We start from the raw sequence: 21,343 nt of genomic DNA, 5'->3' as shown, positions 1-21,343 counted from the left end.
GCCATTGTTTAGCAGAACACAAAGAAGGCTGTACTTGGAGCAATTATTTACATTTTACAATATTTTGTTAGGAAACTCTTATTGGCCTCAGCCCAATGCTTTTAGAGAAGACTGACTGAGCCCATTGCTGGATAGTAAATCAATGCATATGAAAATCCTATTGCCAAAATGGTTAAGATCCATGGCATAGGGTACTTACTTATCTGCTAGCGGAGTTATAATATGTTAGCATAAGGCAATCCTTGTATTAAATAATACCACAACATAACATATGAGGAAGGGTGAATGTGCCAAATTGTCTTCTCATTGCACAAAGCACAAAGTTGTTACTCAATGTACAATGCATAGTGTTGCATTGCTGTAACAGGGGAAATTAGTGCATAAAACAAAGCTTGTATATGTTGAACCATTAGAAAACAAAGGTGCCACCATCGGAGACACACAAGGGAATGATTTTGGAATCTAGTGCATTGGATTTTGGAATTCTGGATAAAGGATGCCCGACTAGTAGTATCAAATTACTATTATATGGCAATGTGGCTATACCATTACAGTGTTCCCCCAATTATCACAGGGGTTCCGTTCCAGGACCCCCCACGATAAGTGAAAATCTGCGAAGTAGGGGCACTATATATATTTTAAATATATTTTTAGACATTTTGTAGTTTTAAAATTAGAAATGCCTTGCCTGACTTACCGGGCAAGGGCCATTGCGGTGATGGGCACCCTCCTGCTGGCCATGCTACTTGCAGGGGGCTTCTTCTTCCAAGAAGCCCTCTGCGTGGTGGAAAGTTTCCTGTCACTTGGCCAGCTGGCCAACCAGTGACAGGCCCTGTCATGCCCCTGGATTGCCCCTATAGAGGCCGAGGGAAGTCCTCCAAAGGCTGCCGGGGCGAGGTTCGGAAGTTGACCCTGGCCAATCCAGCAACGGGCAACTTTCCCCTGCCAGGGGGCTTCTGGGAAGAAGAAGCTCCCTGCAAGCAGCAGTTCACGTTCCGTGGACTTGCTGTTTTGCAGTTACGGTTGAGAATTAGTATTTTATTATATTTTAAAACATTTTGTGCTTTTAAACCCACAAAATGTATAAAAATATATTAAAAATATTAATTCTCAAGTCTTAACCGTGAAACAGCGAGTCCGCGGAAAGTGGACCACGAAACAGTGAGGGAACACTGTAGTTACACTTTCCTATTTTTTTAGAGGGAGACACTTACTGGAAACTACTGGAAACTGATTACATCTAAGAATGTGTCTGTCCTTCTGTGCACTCTTTCCACCCATTTTAAAAAAAAAGCTCACATTCAAAAAACAGCTGGAACTTATGTGAATCCTTATTCAATTAAACAACAGTTGACACCTTTAGATGCACTTTCAAACAAAGAGAACAACAAGGCGGTACAGAGAAGAGCTGCCAAATCTAATTACCCCTTTTCTTTTCTCTTCCAAGGTTCTGGTAGGTGCATTGCTATTTTAAGATGATCAAAGTCAAAACAGAGATAAAAGCCTGTTGATAGAGGCAGAGAAAACACACACACATGCAACAAAAAGGATTACACAGTTTCACAAATAAGCTGCTGTTGCCTCTAAAGAAAGGTACAGCTGCACTGTGGAATTAATACAGTTTGATACCACTTGAACTGCCCTGGCTCAAGGCTATGGAGATCAGGGAGTTGTACCTTTACAAAGTCTCCAGCCTTCTCGAGCAAAGAGGGCTCATGTTCCACCAAACGATGACTCTCAGGACTTCACAGCATTGAGTTATTCCAGTGAAGCAGACTTCATTCTATTGTGGAAGGACATTAACATATTCTCAAATATCTAAATAATTATGTTGCATAAATTGCTCCAAAGATGGAGACATCATATTGAAAAAGAAACAAATAAAACTTGCTTGTCCTGTACAAACCTTTGTAATAAGCACTTTCCCCTGTCTCTTCTAATCCTCCTATGTCTTCCTATTTTTTCCCTACCCTCTTAACCCCAATACCCCCACCCCAACTTTTTATCTATATGTCTGTAAGGATAAACTTCAATAAAAATTATTTTAAAAAAACTTGCTGTGATGGAAAATGCTACAGTCACAAGAGTACACCATGATAGACTCAATCCAACTGGCAGATTCTTTCCAGCTGCAGAAGCCTCAAACCAGGGATCATTCCACACAGCTGAATAAAAGCACACATTATCTGCTTTGAACTGAGTGTGGACTAAGATAACCCAGTTCAAAGCAGATATTGTGGGATTTTCTACCTTGCTAGGTTATGTGAATACAATACAAACCTGGCAAAGTTATTCCTCTTATATTTTGGAAAGGGGAATACTAACACTAGGTGTGGATCAATTTTCATTAAGGCATTAATACACAATACAAAGGTGTTGAAGGTCAGGCGCAATTTCAACTGTAAATTAGCTTTCATTTTGCTGCCGTCTGCTTTGCAATGCCTGGCTTGTTGACTTCACATTAAGCACAATCTGGGAACAAGTTTGCCTTCTTCACCCATTGTGCAAACTGGGCAAGACCCAAGTAGTACTGGAGATTTCTTTATTTCTTTTTATTTATTTATTTCATATATTTGTATCCCACCCTTCTCCCCACAAGGAGGACTCAGCGCAGCCTCACATGAGCATCAGAGGATGCTAACAGCATAAATACCATAAATATTACAATTCAGAATAAAATCATTTTAAAACATTGTACATCATCATCACTGAAATTTAACAATAAATTAATAGATTAACGTGCCAGTAAAACCAAGCCGAGCCGAGAGAATCCATATCGCAAAATCCAAATTTCCTTTTCCTATTGCCGCTGGCCTCTAATCGAATGCCTGGCCCCGGAGCCAGGTCTTCTGTTGTCTTCTAAAGGACAGGAGGGAGGTGGCCAACCTAATATCCTTAGGGAGAGAGTTCCACAGACGGGGAGCCACTGCCAAGAAGGCTCTGTCTCTCGTCCCCACCAACCGCGTTTGAGAGAGTGGTGGGATCGAGAGCAGGGCCTCTCCTGATGATCTCAAGCTTCGTGACGGTTCATAGCAGGAACTACGTTCGGACAGGTAATCTGGGCCAGAACCGTTCAGGACTTTAAAGGTTAAAACCAGCACTTTGAATTGTGCCTGGAAGCTAATCAGCAGCCAGTGGAGCTGGCGCAACAGAGGAGTGGTACACTCCCTGTACGCAGCTCCAGTTAACAACCTGGCCGCTGACCGCTGGACTAATCGGAGCTTCCGAGAAGTTTTCAAAGGCAGCCCCACATAGAGAGCATTGCAGTAGTCTATTCAGGATGTAACTAGAGCGTGGACCACCGTGGCCAAGTCAGACTTCCTAAGGAACGGGCGCAGCTAGAGCACAAGCTTTAATTGTGCAAAAGCTCTCCCGGCCACCGCCGAGACCTGGGGCTCCAGGCTCAGCAATGAGTCCAGGATCACTCCCAAACTGCAAACCTGTGTCTTCAGGGGGAGGGTAACCCCGTCCAACACAGGCTGTAACCCTATACCCTGTCCAGCCTTTCGACTGACCAGAAGTACCTTTGTCTTGTCTGGATTAAGTTTCGATCTGTTCGTCCTCATCCAGGCCGACATCTGACCCCAAAACTCTGGATGATCTCTCCCAGCGGCTTCATGTAAATGTTAAACAACATGGGGGACAGCATAGAACTCTGCAGGACCCCACAAGTCAATGGTTGTGGGGACGAGCAGGTGTCCCCCAGCAACACCTTCTGGGACCAACCCTCCAGGAAGGACTGGGGCCACTGCAGAACAGTACTCCCAAGTCCCATATCCCTGAGGCATCCCAGAAGGATACCATGGTCGATGGTATTGAAGGCCGCTGAGAGGTCCAGCAGAACCAATAGGGACACACTCCCCTTGTCTAGTTCCCGGCGTAGATCATCTACCAAGGCAACCAAGGCTGTTTCGGTATCATGTCCCGACCTAAAGCCATACTGTGCCGGATCTAGATAATCAGTGTCTACCAAGAATCCCTGGAGTTGCAAAGCAACCACACGTTCCAGGACTTTGCCCAAAAAGGGGAGATTGGAAACTGGCCGAAATTTGTCTAATTGGGTGGGGACCAGTGATGGTTTCTTCAAAAGCGGCTTTATAACAGCCTCTTTTAGGCTCACTGGAAACCTGCCCTCCTTTAGGGAGGCAGTAACCACCACCTTCACCCACCCTGCCAAACCCCTTCTGGCTTCCTTTATCAGCCAGTATGGGCAGGGGTCTAGGATGCATGTGGTCAGCCTCACCTCTCCAAGAATCTTGTCCACATCCTCGAGCTGCACAGATTGAAACGAATCCATCAAAATTGGACAAGGAGGTGCTCGTGTTACATCCTCAGAGACTCCTGTTAATTTTTATTTACAGTATTTCTATACCACTTTTCTCACCCCGAAGGAGACTTAATGTGGGGTCAAAGCCAGAGCGGATAAAAGCAACTTTGTCTGCGAAGAATCAAGCAAATGCTTCACAGCGGGCTGCTGAGTTGTCAGGGATCCCATCTTGGCAGACGGGATTTAACAGCCCTCTGACTACTTGGAACAGCTCCGCCGGATGGTTCTTTGCAGACGCAATATTAGCTGCAAAGAAAGAATTCTTTGCGGCTTCTATTGCTTCGGCGCATGCCTTTAGATAGGCATCCAGCCGTGCTTGATTTGACTTGCTAGGCTCTTTCCGCCACAAGCTCTCTAGTCTCTGCTTTGAACTGAGGGCCCTTCTACACAGCCCTATATCCCAGAATATCAAAGCAGAAAAGCCCACATTATTTGAGTGTGGACTCAGATTTATTTATTTCATATCAAAAGCATTGCATAAATTAGTATAAAACTGATAAAAACAGAAGGAGTGCAGGTGGCTAAATATCTTTTGACCAAAAATGGGCAACAGCAATGGCATTGTCTGTAGCCTCCAACAATTCTTCCTCTGTACATGAGGCAGGGCATAGTGGACAAGCATACAGATGCGGAGTGGTCTGTTCTGCTCTACAGTCACATTACGTGTGGGATTCTTTTAGGTCGTGCAATTTTACCAGGTTGTCTTTTGATCTGCCCACTCCACTTCTGAGTCTGTTCAGGGACTTCCAAGTTGCCCATTCTTGGTTTGCCCCTGGGGGAAGACTCTCGTGGAGGACCATCCAGTTGGGATTTCCTGATTTAGCTGCCCAGATGGATACTTTTGCTGTTGCTGGGGGGATGCCAAGAGGAGTGGTAGTTCTCATACAGCTTTTCCTTGATTTGAGTCTACTGGGAGGAGGCTGATAGCCATGTAGTGGATGGTTTTCACAGTGTTCAACCTTATTTCTCTCACATTTAGCAGCAACTTCCCATCGCACATCGGGGGGGGGGGGGGGGGCAATGCCAGCTAGCTTGTCGAGTTTATCAACAGATGTAGGTTTAAAACATCCTGTGATTATTCTGCATGTTTCATTCAATTCTATGTTCTCCTACTTTGCATGGGCAGACTTATGCCAAACAGGGCAGTTGAGTAAGACAAGGCTAGGGTTGATGTTCTTATTAATTTTGGGTCTGCACCCCATGTGCTGCCAGTAAGTTTCCACAGGATGTTATTGCATGCAGCTTCTTTGTGCTTGGTGTTCAAGCAGTGTTTCCTATATGCTAGTGTTCGATCTAAGGTGATTCCGAGATATTTAGGATGGAAACAATGTTCAAGCACTTGACCTTCCCAGGTGACTTTCAATTTCCTGTTGGCTTCACAGTTGCATAGGTGGAAAGCACACACTTGTGTCTTGGCAGGGTTAGGCGTCAGGTGGTTATCTCTCTAGTAGCTGGAGAGACCTTTCAAGGTATTATCAGTAAGTTGGATTTCAACTGTTCCAAAGTCTTTTGCTTGTGTTGTTAGGCCAAGATCATAAGCCTAAAACCAGGGACCCTTTCAAGTTCAAAGCAGATATTGTGGGATTTTCTGCCTTGATATTCTGGGATATACGGCTGCGTGAAAGGATCCCCAGTTATCCGAGTTCACACAACCATATATTCCAGTTCAGTGTAGATATTGTGGGATTTCCTACCTTGATATTTTGGGTTATATGGCTGTGTGGAAGGGCCCTGAGTCCCCTTTGGCGTGAGAAGAACAGAGTACAAATGCAGTAAATAAATAAATAAGGGGAGAAGAAGACATGGATATCAATTAAATAAATGAATAAATTAACAAACTACAGGATTTTCCCCCTAAAATATCACTGGGAATGGGAACATAAAATATTATACGTATATACAGAGATCATTCAGCTCTATCTGGCTACCATTCAAAGCTATCAACTATAAGAAAGATTGTATATAAACTCAGTAGGAAACATCTACTTTCCCATGGAAACAAACGTTCTAATGGTCAATGCTATTTATCTGGGACTGTTATATATTTGCAATATTTGATAACCCAAAGTGAAAAACAGCGCATTTACAATTGCGAATCCATGTTCTAAACAGGGAACAGATTAGCTATTATCACTGAATTAGGCGAGCAGATGTACAATTAAGTTAACTGCATGTTAGCTACACAACAGTGAATCAGGTCTATACTTGGTGTACTAGTATCTGTCCATGACATGTGATGAGTCCTGATAGGAATACAAATGTGCACACAATACGTGACATGGATTTAGATCCAGGTTGTGAAAAATCATCTATCTTGTAGGTGAAGTGAAGGTTTTGCAAATTTCTGTTGAAGATATGTGAAAGTAGCAAATTGTGAGCGAAAGGATCTTCTAAAATGAAGGAATAAATGAAGAAACAGACAAATTGTGCCAAATGACATATTTAACTGAGCATTTTGTCCTCCTCATCCCATGTAGAGACTGGGGGCCTTTCCACACAGTCCTATATCCCAGAATATCAAGGCAGAAAATTCCACATTATCTGAGTGTGGAGTCAGATAACCCAGTTCAAAGCAAATATTGTGGGATTTTCTGCCTTGATATTCTGGGATATAGGGCTGTGTGGAGGGGCCCTCAGATAACCCAGTTCAAAGCAGATAGTATGGTGGGATCCAGATTATTTGCTTTGAACTGGATTATATGTCAGTGTAGACTCAGATAATCCAAATCAAAGCAAAAAATGTGGATTATCTGTTTTGATAATATGGATTATATGGCAGTGTAGAAGGGGCCAGAGTTGTTATAATTCAGAAAGTTTCTTCCCCGAAGCCCCATGCCATTTTCAATGTACATATAAGTTTACATGTGTATTTGTGCATATATGTGCCTTCGGGGTGCCAACTGATTTCTGGTGATCCCATGAATTTCACAGGGTTCTCTTAGGCTCCTTCTACCCTGCCAGATAATCCAGGTTATCAAAGCAGAAAATCCACATTATCTGGTTTGAACTGGATTATCTTAGTCTACACTGCCATATAATTCAGTTCAAAGTAGATAATCTGGATGTTATAAAGCTGTGTAGAAGGGGCCTTAGACAAGTAAATATTAAACAATATTTTTTTCATTTCCTTCCTTTCAAACATAGCCTTACAACCCCTTGCATTTGTTGGTAGACTCCCATTCAAGTACTAGGGTAGGCAGAGCTGGCTTTCCTTAGCTTCCAAGATCAGAGGCGATTTGGTAGTGAGTGTTCAATAGGGGCTTGTGACCCATGGGCCATTGCCCAAGATGAGTACCATTGTTTGATTCCATACAAGGTGGATTCCGACATTCCCTCATTGACACTGACTATTGACAGTTGAAGATGTTGAGTTGTCATATGAGACAGGCTTCCAGTATTTGCTAAGAACTATAAGGGGATTCACTGCTTCTGCTCATCTCAACTGTCAAGTTCCTTGCTGTCACTTCTGATTTAGTCCAGTGTCAACTTCTGACTGCTGTCATCTCTCCTTGAAATGCCAACCATTTCTAGTATGGAAAAACTGTGACATAAGGAGACACTTCCCATCTTTTGCAGGTCTTATCACATGGAGCAAGTATATGAATGCTACCATGTCATGATGATATATCTATATCAGGAGCAAGAAAAAAGCAATCTTCCTGTGCTGTTTATTAAAGACTTCAGCTCTTCCAAAATACTTGGAATACTCCTTTTCTACTCTTCTTCCAAAGGACACAACATGAAGTTGCTGTCCCATCATAAGAAGTTTGTCCTCCCAACTGACTGGAATAAAATTATGTAGGAATGTGATATTTGAATTTAATTTTTTCTGTGATTTGCCACCACAACATTTTTTAGAAGTCCTTTTACCTCTAGAAGACAACTCTGGCCATGGCTGAGTGACTTTGGATTCAACCCAACTTATTTTTTTCATTTGGTAGTGGCTGAATTGTTTTCCAGACATGCATCCATTAATAAGACCCAATGCCAAGATTGCTGAGATATACAATCTATCATCAGTCCCTGAAAGCTAAAAATAAACATGTGAACCAACATAACATATTCTGAATAGGAAATAGATTAAAACTAGTGAACTGCAACAGCAGAAGTGGATGACGGTGGTTAGATTTTACCATGGGTTAGATCAGTGGCTGCCAACCTGTGGGTCCCCAGGTGTTTTGGCCTACAACTCAGCCAGTTTGCCAGCTGTTAGGATTTCTGGGAGTTGAAGGCCAAAAGAACTGGGGACCCACAGGTTAAGAACCACTGGGTTAGAGGATGATGTACAAGATACCATTTTTCCACATTCCATGGTATCCTTCTGTGATGTTTTCTCCATTCCACGAATGACATGAAGCCTGTCTTGGAGAACCTTCACATTTCTCATTAAGCTTTGGTAGATAGTTCTCGACCAAAGACTACTAGCGCCTCGACAAAGTACAATCTCAGGACTCCATAGCATTAAGCTATAGTAGTGACAGTGATGTCAAACTGCATTAAGCCCACAGTTTGAATGCATGTTTGGGTCCTTTCTTCCATATGTTTAGGCAGTTTTGGATTAAGTGAACACCAGGTTTATGTTTGGATCTATACTGACATATAGTCCAGTTCAAAGCAGATAATCTGGATTTAGAAACTGGGTGATATGGCAGTGTAGATGGTGACTATGTAATCCTGGTTCGCACTTATGGTGCAAGGCTAGCCCAACCTTGGGCCTTTCCACACAGTCAGAATATCAAGGCAGAAAATCCCACAATATCTGCTTTGAAATGGGTTATCTGAGTCCAAACTGCCCTATATTCCAGTTCAAACAGATAATATGGGATTTCATTCAGGAGTAGAAGGAGCCCTTGAAGGATTTGTTAGGATTCAGCCTAATCCAGTTAAAAGTAAGCATAGAAGGTCAATGATAGGGGCAGCTGCCACATTAGCTCATTAGAACTGATGAAACAGGTCCAGGTGGGAGTCATTGGAGGAAAGCCTCCAAGGAAATGCAAAGGGGGCTTTATTGTCTAGAAAATTCTGGAGATTTCCATATATATATATATATATATATATATATATATATATATAACTTAAGTTCACCAATGTTATGACTATACATCTCTCCTAAATTCTGGAGATTTTCTAACAGAACAGAGGACCAGCATGGGCTTAAACACTGACCAGAGAGATGCATCTCCACCATTGCTTCTCAGGGGCTCCCTACACTTGAATGTTTGTTTTGTATGCTTTATCTCATTTATTTATTATTATTCTTACTTTATTTCATTTATATAGGATATAGAAATATGAATAGTCTTTATAACATCTGGGGCATTCTCTAGAACTTCTAGAAGGCTCACTATCTATGTTAATAAAGTTATTCAAGCTTCTGGGAATCCTTTTTTGACTTGAAAGATACTCTCTACAGCAGGAATAGGAAAACTCCGGCCCTCCAGGTGTTTTGGACTTCAACTCCCACAATTCCTAACAGCCAATAGACTTAGGAATTTGTGGGAGTTGAAGTCCAAAACACCTGGAGGGCTGAAGATTGCCCATATCTGCTCTACAGCATCTGGCATTCCTTGCAAGTCTGCATTCCAAAAACCAATCAGGCTTGTCCCAGCTTAGCTTCTATGGTAGGAGGACACTGAATATCTTTGTTGTTTTGTTGTTGTTGTTATGGCTGTGTGCCTCTAAATCATTTTCAATTTAGGCTGACCCAACGGGGAAAATATCACAGGATTTTTTTTGCAAGGTTTGATGCATAGGACTTTTCCTTTACACTCCTCAGAAACTTCAAGAGTGTGATCTGCCCAAGGCTGAGCAGGGATTCGAATTCTGCTCTCGGGATTCAAACCTTTGGCCTTCAAGGTAATGAAAAATAACAGACATTATACATGATAGCTATAGGGATAGATGGATAGATGTTATTTCTTGATGCATAAATAAGTCATGATTGCACTTTACTTATTGTTATAATTTTAAAAAAAAATATTTTATTGAGTTTATCATATATATTCTGCATTTCTGTTTCCCTTGTTGGCAGTTGGATGGCGGGGATTGATTTGTCTGACATTTTTGCATTCTAAATAATATAATAAAAGTTTCCTATTGATGTTTTGGGAAGGCTTGACTGCAAATGGGAGGAATATTAGGGAAATTACATTCTTAGACTTGTCATCGGCAAAACAAAGAGCTCCTTATGTTGAGAAATCTGAGAGGTAGGCAGTTGGGTTTAATTCTCGCAGTTGACATCTTCAACACACATTAATGCAGAATAATTTCCTCCTCAAGGGAATAAGCTGCCCTCTGAATGTCCATAGTGAGTGAGACAAAGAGCCATGCATGGTTGGTTACCTTCTGCTCTTTACTTCTGCTTCACCTGTTTGATGCAAGTTTAGGAATTACGGAACCATTCATTTCTTTTCCCCTGTATTCCTCCACTTCCACCTTTTCCTTCAGGGATTCCTAAAAAGGCCTTGGGGAGACTGTAACATGGTCCTTTGGGCCTCTCTGTCCCTTGGAGGCATATTTGCCTGCTGTTTCTTTCCAGCTGCAAGGAGTTTCTCCAAAGCACCATAAAATAGTAGAGCTCAAAAATGTTCTGGGGCCATCTATTGCTTCTTCAACTTTTTCAACTCACAACCCCTTTTTGCCAGAGAAATTTGTACATGATCCTAGATATATAAAATACATATCCGAATCAAACTTTTGAAAAATATCAGAAGGTTCAGTCTGTGGATATGGAAGGCCAACTGTAGCATAACAATAAAAATTAGTGCATAAAAACCACAGCCCTTAAGTAAAATACAGTGAGTTCTCAGTATCTGTTGGGCTTTGGTCCCAGGACCCTCCTGTGGATGTGCAAGTCCCATCATATGCCATCCTAAGATTTTTCCTTTGATGAGAAATTAGCACCATTTGGCAGAGAAAAATGAAGACATTGTAAATGCTCAGTGCTATGGGATCCTGGGAGTTGTAGTTTTACAAAGTATTTAGCTCAGTGATTCTCAACCTTGGGTCCCCAGATGTTTTTGGCCTACAACTCCCAGAAATCCCAGCCAGTTTACCAGCTGTTAGGATTTATGGGAATTGTAGGCCAAAAACATCTAGGGACCCCAGGTTGAGAACCACTGCTTAGCTTTCTTGGCCAAAGAGTGGCAAATTCAACTCCCAGGATTCCATTGTTTTGAGCCATCACAGTGGCTATTGTAGCTATTTATTTACCATATTTATACCCCACTCTTCTCACTTCTTAGAGAACTTAGAGTGGCTTACATATATAGGCAGCAATTCAATGCCAACATTAACATAATAAAACAAAACAAAACATATACATTAAAATAATAGCTAAAAAGCATAACAAACATTAAAATCACTTATTTAAAATCACACAGTCCAATACCATAATCCGAAGTCATTCCAATTATCATTGTATCATTCTGTGGTCTCTTATTGTACTGTTACTGACTGAAAACTTGGTCCCACATCCATGTCTTTAGCTTTTTCCTGAAGGTCAGAAGGGAGGTGGCTGATCTGATTTCACTTGGGAGGGAGTTTCATAGCCAGAGCCACCATTGAGAAGGCCTTATGTCTTTTTCCCACTAACCGCACCTGCAAAGGAGGTCAGACTGAGAGTAGGGCCTCCCCAGAAGATCTTAACCTCCTATCTGGCTGATAGAGGGAGATATGTTTGGACAGGTAAACTTGGCCAGAACTGTTTAGGGCTTTATAGGCTAAAGTCGGCACTTCAAATTGTGCTCAGTAGCAGACTGGCAGCCAGTTGAGCTGATGCAACAAGAAGGTTGTATGCTCCCTGTACCTAGCTCCAGTGAGCAGTCTGGCTGCCACCTGTTGGACCACTTGAAGCTTCTGAATAGTCTTCAAGGGCAAACCCATGTAGAGTATGTTGCAGTAGTCTATTCTTGATGTAACAAAGCATGGACCACCATGGCCAAGCCTGACTTCTCAAGGTACGGGTGCAGCTGGCGCACCCAGGTTCTTACATAAAAGCTGCAAGATATACATTACATTCCAAGCTAATATTTGAAGTATTACAGGCATGGGTCCTTCAAAGATTAGCCTGGAATGTAAACCATGTCTTGTAATTAACAATATTGGGAGGTCCTCCTGTTTCTGAATGGGTGCTTTCTTCCTTTGATGAACTTTTGCTTCCTGCCTAGGCTTGTAGCAACAAGGCAAACGGGGTGTATAATTGCCCACTGAACTTGCAAAAATACTGGCGTTCCTCAGCAGAGGATAAAAGGTGAAATGTTGCGGCTGCCAGATGTCCTCCTAATAATCTTGCTCAGAGGAAACTTTGAAATGAAGAGAACTGCTGGGAATGGAACGCTTGGAACAAGACATTAACAAAATATAATTTTTTAGTAAAACTGTGTTCCATCCATGATTACTGCAAGCTAGGGGGCATTTATGACATTATGCACAGTTAAGCTCAGAAATCAGTCGGAGAAACTCATGTGCAAAATAAACACATGAAACCATCTTGGACAGAAACCAAGGTTCCATACAAATGCAGTTAAATGTCATTGAATGGCCAAAAATATGTTGCGTTGTAATATTGTGGACAGCATGTAATTAATAGAGGGTTTATGAGTATAATGAAAATCCCTGTCCTGATACATTTGTTATCTAAATTTGATTTTCGAAGTTAAGTTTATCTGCAAACCACTTTGCACCTCTTTCTGGGGACAAGTCGACTATTTATTTATTTATCACGTCAGAAGCAAATTGAGGGTAAAGTTATAATGTATTTAAAAACACAAAGTTAAAGGCTTGACATAATACCAAATGTCCTTTGACCAGAAGCTGGCCACTTGGAGTGCCTCTGGTGTCGCTGTGAGAAGGTCCTCCATTGTGCATGTAGTAGGGCTCAGGTTGCATTGTAGTAGCTGGGCTGTGGCTTGCTCTTCTCTGCACTCACACATCGTGGACTCCACTTTGTAGGCCCATTTCTTAAGGTTAGCTCTGCATCTCGTGGTGCCAGAGCACAGCCTGTTCAGCAAGTTCCAAGTTGCCCAGTCTTCTGTGTGCCCAGAGGGAGTCTCTCATCTGGTATCAGCCACTGATTGAGGTTCTGGGTTTTCGCCTCCAACTTTTGGACTCTGGCTTGCTGAGTTGTTCCTGTGAGCATCTCTGTAGATCTTAGGAAGCTGTTTCTTGATTTAAGGTGTTGGCTTGTTGGCTGATATTTGACTTACAATGTAAAATAATAATGCGTAGAATAAAGGTCTGATTGAAACTACTATGACCAACATGGAAGTACTAACTACCCATTGAGTAGTAGAATAAGTGTGGTGGCTACTTTTACAGAACCCTGGGATGTATAGTTTGATGGGATACTTTGACCTTTCTGCCAGAAAGCTGTAGTGTAGAGGACTGGCTGTTGAAATGGAGTAAAGTTGCTATTTTTGCATGCTCTAGATAGAGTCATTTTGGCTCGGTTACATTCAAGAAAATAAAGAGGGCATTTACAGTATAGCATTAAGACAGTCTGATATCACTTTAACTGACATGGACCAATGCTATGCATTTCTGGGAGTTTTAGGCCACATCTACACTGTTACACAATGCAGTTTGAACTGCATTATATGGTCAATGTATGACTATATAATGTGGATTAAACTGCATTGAACTGGATTATTATTATTATTATTATTATTCGTATCAAAATCATTGCATAAATAGTATAAACCCGATAAAAATAAAAGGAGCGTAGGTGGCTAAATATCTTTTGACCAAAAATGGGCAACAGCAATGGCATTGTCTGTCGCCTTCAACAATTCTTCCTCTGTACATGAGGCAGAGCACAGTGGACAAGCATACAGATGCGGAGTTGTCTGTTCTGCTCCACAGTCATACAAGGTGTGGGATTCTTTTTAGATGGTGCAATTTTGCCAGGTTGTCTTTTGTTCTGCCCACTCCACTTCTGAGTCTGTTCAGGGACTTCCAAGTTGCCCATTCTTGGTTTGCCCCTGGAGGAAGACCCTTTTGGGAGGTCTTGGGGTTGGGCTGCCCGGAGGGATACCCTTGCTGTTGCTGGGGGGGGGGGAGGGATGCCAAGAGGAGTGGTAGTTTTCATAAAGCTTTTCCTTGATTTGAGTCTACTGGGAGGAGGCTGGTAGCCATGTTGTGGTGCCTGTCACAGTGTTCAACCTTATTTCTCTCACATTTAGCAGCAACTTCCCGTCGCACATCCCATTGTACATTTTTAAAAATTGGATTATGAGAGTCTATCATATAATCCAGTTCAATCTGCATTATACTGGTAATGCAGATGGGACCTTAGCACTCCTTAGCAGAGATTGCTAAAGGGAATGTAAAACTACAACTCCTAGAATCACATCACATGGCAATTAAAGTGGTGCAAAATTGCATTATTTAGATAATATAGATACATCCTAGGAGAGTTTAGCCCTTCTATGGAACTTGACAAAAATCAGCAATATCTGCCATAGTAAGACCAATAAAAATGGCTATTCAAACATACATAATACAGAGCAGTTAACATTTGTCTGCATTTAAACAGCACATAATAGTATTGTGTGAGAGGAAAATACAAGAAAGGGCAGCTGATATGATGGAGACTAATTCAAAACCTTATTCTGTTTGTTCCTGATCATCATAAAAGAGAGAAAATCACTGAGTAGGTGACAAAAATGATCAGGCTGAGATACTTTAGCAAAGGCAAGGGAAGGAGGGCAAGGAAGCCACATTATTTCTGCCATGGAAAAAAGCAGGAACCCCACCAAGACATAGAGTATAATGAGTACAGCAAAGACTGAGGATTGGGATTGTTCTCCTTTCCTTTCTCAGCATCAGAGAAACAAGATGGGATGCAAACAAGCCCCAAACAAGTAGATAATGCCAATGGATATAAACACATTTCTCATAGCACATATTTCATCTAAAGATGCCAAGGTCCTACATAACGGTGGGTGTATCTACACCAGGCATGGGCAAATGTTGACCCTCCAGGTGTTTTGGACTTCAACTCCCACAATTCCTAACAGCCAGTAGGCTGTTAGGAATTGTGAGAGTTGAAGTCCAAAACACCTGGAGGGCCAACGTTTGCCCATGCTTGATCTACACCATAGAATTAATGCAGTTTGGCACTATTTCAACTGTATTACCTCAATGCTGTGGAATTCTGGCTTTTGTAGTTTGGTGAGGCACCAGTGCTCCGTGGCAGAAAAGACCAAAGAGCTACTATTCCAGGTTTAGATGCACCCTGAGTGTATCTATGCCTTCAAGTCAACTTATGATGATCCCATTAATTTTTTAGGGATTTTTAGCAAGGAATATTCAGAGGTGGTTTTAACAGTTCCTCCCTCTGAAATAGAGCCTATAGCATCATGCATTTATTGGCAGTCTACCACTGAAGTAGTAAACAAAAACTCTGTTTAGTGTCCAAGAGATGAGATCTGAAGCCTTTGCTGTAACATTGAGTATGGACTAGTTTATTATGCTTTCCCATCAGCAAAGCAGTTGAAATGAGTCCCCTTCAGTTAAACTGGGTTGACATGGAAGTAGTACTTCTGGAAAAGCAGAAGGTCATTAGCACAGTTACATTTCAAAGCTTTATTATGTTTTCTCCAGGGGGAAAAAACAAAGACTACGGCTATGAAACGCTACTTACTGTGGCTGTGCCTGAGACAGTTTGTGCATTTGTGTCGCTTGTGTTTGGTTCAGAGTGCGTCTGGGCCGGCGGGTACATATTTAGCGTGTGCTCTGGAACTGTGGTTTGGCCTGTGTAGTCTGGGGTCGGGTGGGGATGGGGCGTGGTGTACTCTGCTGGGATGCCGTTCTGGGGAGGAGCAAACTGGGCCGAGGCATAAGGCTGTGCCATTGTGTCAGGAGGTGCTGTCGCTTCCTGATTACCCTGGGAAAGAAGAAAACAGGGGAGAAAAAAATACAGTTCATCAGTTGAGGTGTTGTTCAGCCTTTCAAAAATGAAATCACCCAACCCATCCTCATCAATACTAATATATGGCTTCTCTTGTGTCTAGCTACCATCAAGTCAACCCCAACATATGGAGACCTTATGATTGAGAGACCTACAAGTCACTCTATCCTCAACAAGTCTGCTCATGTCTCAGGGCAGCCATGGCTTTCTTGGTTGAGTCCATCCATCTGTATTGTGGTCCTCCTCTTTTTCTATTGCCTTCTATCTTAACAAACATTATTCTCTTTTCTAGGACCTCTTCACACATGTTTTTTTCAGTGGCAGCAGCCAGCCTCTGATAACTTCTGGGTTGGCTCTGAGACTGAAGCACCACCACAAAAATGGAGATGGTGGGCAATGGCAGGCACCCCATCTTTCCATAAAGAAAGATGTGTTGAGCAGCTGAAAACAGGTTTCCCCCCATGTGATGAGGCAAGGAAAAGCCACACTGAAACAAGGCATGGGGAAACAGGTCCCCATGTCCCCTGTGTGACCACCACCAGGACATGGCAATCCTATCTTTTCATGATATGACCAAAGTACAATAGCTGCAGTTTGATCAATCTTGGTTTGTTTCTGTACAGAAGTGAAGATCATTCTGTTTCAACAGAAAGGACCCTACAACCTCTGAGGAAGCCTGCCATAGCTGCAGGCAAAACATTAGGAGAGAATGCTTCTGGAACATGGCCATACAGCCCAAAAAACGCACAACAACCCAAAGGACTGATAGTTTTGACAAATGGGCCTTGTACAACCTGCTGGATATTCTATCTATTATACTGGGTTTTTTTCTTTTTCATTGATAGTTTAGCTGGATTTTTAACAAGTTTTTTTTTGGCATTATCTGTTGAACTCCTAACTGGGGAAAATGCAAACTATAAATAAATGCAATACAATAAATATGACAACAACTGCAATGCACATCATCATTGGTGATGAACCTTCATGAACCTTTTTTCAGCTTTACTTTTAACAATAGAACAGAACCTACATTGTGCTTGAGAAATGCAAATTTATGCTCACATAATTACATGGCAGTTGTGTTACACTCCCCTTCTGCTGAATATGACCAATCCCTTTTCAGACAATATGCCTGAGGAACGAGCAATAGCAGTACCTACAATCCTAGCAAGTCAACTAATACCTTGAAGATGCTAACAAATCCTTGCAAACCATTCATGAGGAATGAATAAACATGCAGAACTTTGCATACACAGCCACAAACGTATTCTATGATAGTTTAAAAACTATAGCAATATCTATAAAGCATGTTATTCATGTCTAAGACACCAACAGGGTTTGGCTGTTTAGTGTGGCTTTGAGTCGTATCCAAGCATTGATACTCCTCAGCTGTTTTTAATGATTGCTGGCCCTGAAGTTAATAGTACATAAGAATAGCACCACTGGAAATCAACAGAATAACAGGACATTGTAAATCTTGTCTTTGAGAGTTCTGATATTGGAAATTTCAAGTTATCAAAAATCATCTGGGCTCATCCTTTCATAGTGGATATGTTATTATTCCTTGCCTCTCTTCTGAGCCTCTTTTTTTCTTTCACAGTTTCCTTCCGCAGAAATAAATGTATTTTTCCAGCTGAAATGGGGGCATGATTGGAAACCAGGAAATGTGTGTATCTAGAGCAGGGATGGGCAAACTTTCTAATTTGGGGACAATACGGCAATCTGGAGTGGGTTGGCCAGGCCGGGAGGAAGTGAAGGAAAGATGAGAAAAGTTTGGATCTTGGTCGTGATGAGATGGTAGATGGGAGAGAAAAGGGGTATTTATTAGACTCCATATTGCCTACTCCTGATATAAAATCCTAGAGCTGGAAAAGACCCCTAAGGGCTATTCAGTCCAACCCCCTGCCATGCAAAAAGGCACAATCAAAGCACTCCCAATAGACATCCTCTGCGGAAAAGCCTCCAGAGAAGGAGACCACACTCCTAGGCAGCCTAAACCACTCTCCAGGAAGTTCTTCCTAATCTTTTCAGTTGAATCTCTTTCCCTGTCATTTGAACCCTTGTGACCTTGTCTCTAGAGCAGTGGAAAGTCAGCCGTCTCCCTCCTCCTCCTCCTCCTCCTCCTCCTCCTCCTCCTCCTCCTCCTCCTCAATGGGACACCCTTTAAAACCTTGAAATATAGCTCTCATGCTCCCTCTCTTCCTTCTCTTCTCCCAGCTAAACATTCTCTAGGAGGAAAGGAGGAAGGAAAAAGAGAATGAAGGAAGGGAAGAAAAGAAGGATGGAAGGAAGGGTCAAAGAAAATAGAGGGGGGGGGGAGAGAAAGAAAGACAAAAGAGAGGGAGGGATCAAAGGAGAAAGGAAAGAGAAGGAAGGGAAAAAGAAAGGGAGGAAGAGAATGATGAAAGGAAACATGGGTAGAAAGGAATGGAGGGAGGGAGGAAAGAGAGAATGAAGGAAAGAAAGAGAAGGAAGGGGGAAGGAAGAAGGGTGGAAGAACAAAAGGGTGAAGGGAAGGAAGGAGGGAGGGACAAGGATGTAAGGAATGGAGGGAGGGAAGAAGGAAAGAAGGAAGGAAGGAAGGAAGGAAGGAAGGAAGGAAGGAAGGAAAGAATGGTAAGAGAGAGGAGGGCCCGAGAAAAGAGCCCAAAGGTCTGCAGTAGCCCCTGGGTCTCGGTTTGGCCTTACCTGATCTAGAGCTAAAATCCTGTTGGTGACCTTTGCATCTGTAATTTAAAGTTATGCACATGGATGTCTTTTATGGACAAAGTGCAAAAGGCTATGCAGTTGTATTATTCATTCCATCCAAGCCTTTCCTTGGCAGCTGTTGAGTCTCATGGGGTTCCACTGGGGCAGCCATTAAATAGCCAAGCATTGGGGGATGCAGGTGAAAGAGCAGCAGTGGCTCTTCTCTTTTCTAGTTGCAGTCCTTTAGCATATGAAAAGAGAAACTAGCTTCTTTTTCTTCCCCCTCTCTAGAGCACTGCAGTGAAGGTGAGAGGTCCATTGACTTCCCTGTATTCTTCCTCTGCCATTTAAGGGCTTGGAAACTGGCACATGCATAGAACATCGGATTTCAGCTAGGATATTTTCAGCTTTTCACAACACCATCCCAGGGATCACAGAATTATATTATAAATCCCACAAGTAAGCATGATAATCAAAATGAGGCAGAGAGATGTCACACGTCTTTGATAACAACAGAGCAATTTTGTTGGTGAAAGTCTGGTGGCAAAATAGCAAAAAATGGGCTGGAAAATGGAGAAGCCAATGTCCATCAAATCCATATGTTCTTTAGTACAGGGACGCAGTCACAATGTTGGCACCAACGCCACAGTCTGAATGCATCTCCAACTCCCAAATGCTGGGAGAAGTTTGCTCAGCTGGCCCTTTGCCATCTCCACAGTTTAGATTTAATTCTTAAATCCTATTGTTCAGAACCAAAAGTACTTTTTGCTTGATCATTTTTCACTCTAACTCAGGTCCCTTCTAATCTGCACTATATCCCAGGATCTGATCCCAGATTATCTTCATATCTCAGATTATAGGGCAGTGGGGACTCATATAATCCACTCCAAAGCAGATAATCTGGGATCAAATCCTGGGATATCAGGCAGTGTAGAACTAGCCTTAGTCTTGCTAACAATGTTTCCTTATCAGCACACAGCAAACAAATGAATGCAAATGTTTGCAAAGTGAGAAACAGGAAGTGGTTCCCTTTCCCCTTGCTTTAGAATTATTCTCATTTACAGGTCTTTATAGGGTCAGTGGCACAGCAGGTTAAATCACTGAGCTGCTAAACTTGCTGACTGAAAGGTCGGCAGTTCGAATCCACAGAACAGGGTGAGCTCCCATTGATAGCCCAAGCTTCTGCCAACCTAGCAGTTCAAAAATATGCAAATGTGAGTAGATAAATAGGTATAGCTCTGACAGGAAGGTAATGGCACTCCATGCAGTCATTTGGCCACATGGCCTAGGAAGGTAATGGCACTCCATGCAGTCATTTGGCCACATGACCTAGGAAGTGTCTACAGACAACGCTAACTTTTCAGCTTAGAAATGGAGATGAGCACCACTCTGCAGAGCCCGAATCGACTAGACTTAATGTGAAGGGGAAACCTTTGCCTTACAGGTCTTAGGTTTTGGTCATGCAGTCTCAAGGCAAAGGATAATCCTGACTTGGCAACCCCAGAGAACACACAATAAAACATCTCTTGAACTTTTAGCCCCATCTTTGCCGTACCATAAGAATCCTTTGAAGCCATTTCCCTCAACCTGGTGCCCTCCTGAGGTATTGGTCCACAGGTGACAATGTTGAGGGATAATGGGAACAGCATACTACATCTGGAGGGCATCAGGGTAGGGAGGCCACTTTAAGTCCCTTCAAAGGACAGTCAGAAAAATGGGCAGGACAAACTTAAGTAAAGATATAGGATGCTAGGCAGAGCATTATGATCTTCTGGTTTTACAAATAAGTTAGACATATGTAGTTTTTTGGGGGAGCCATCATAAATGAGTAGAGCAATGTTAATAATTTGAAATGAAATGGAAACCAGCAAAAGGCGGTGGGGGGGGGGGATGACGTGACAAAAAAGAAAGAAGTAGGGAATGAACGTCCAGGTGTAATTAGTTCAAAAGAGTTTTATGCTACCTTGAGCTCCAAAACAGATGTTATGGAGACCCCCACTGTTTCTCATTAACAATGACAGCCCTTTCACAAGCTTAGGATTAATATGCATAGCCTTCACTCGTCGTGCTAATTACAGCTAATATTTAATTAAGAGCAGTGAGCTCTTTGGTAAGATTCCTTACTGATGGCTTCAAACTTATTTCACTTCAAAGAAAAGATTAAGAAAGCTTCCTTCGAGGGATAGCATGCCACCCTGGCTGTGTACATGGGTCTATGTACATTGACACGAGAGAGAGAGTGCAATAACATTGTTATCATAGTCTTAACATCATTACTACTATTTTGATTAAATAGGGAGAGCATCACAAGTGCTTCTGTGTCTTTTCCATCCCACCAAAATTACAGAATTCCAACAAACTCTGAAATATCTCCGGGGGTTTGCTCAAAACAGGGCAAAGCTGGGTTTACCCAGGAC

At 42.2% G+C, this 21,343-nt stretch overlaps 1 protein-coding gene across 12 annotated transcripts in view; it reads right to left on the bottom strand.

The window, feature by feature from the left end:
* The window catches only part of RBFOX1 (RNA binding fox-1 homolog 1), a 1,606,230-nt gene that overhangs the window by 118,646 nt on the left and 1,466,241 nt on the right, over positions 1 to 21,343 (bottom strand). For all 12 annotated transcript variants that reach the window (XM_067473372.1, XM_067473373.1, XM_067473365.1 and 9 more), the window contains one exon: positions 15,972 to 16,214. In XM_067473372.1, the coding sequence (XP_067329473.1) occupies positions 15,972 to 16,214 (243 nt within the window). The remainder of the gene's footprint in view (positions 1 to 15,971; positions 16,215 to 21,343) is intronic.

Source organism: Anolis sagrei, chromosome X (genome assembly GCF_037176765.1).
Source record: "Anolis sagrei isolate rAnoSag1 chromosome X, rAnoSag1.mat, whole genome shotgun sequence".
NCBI lineage: Eukaryota > Metazoa > Chordata > Lepidosauria > Squamata > Dactyloidae > Anolis > Anolis sagrei.
Note: the sequence above shows the minus strand (reverse complement) of the source record. Positions and strands in the feature narration are given on the sequence as shown.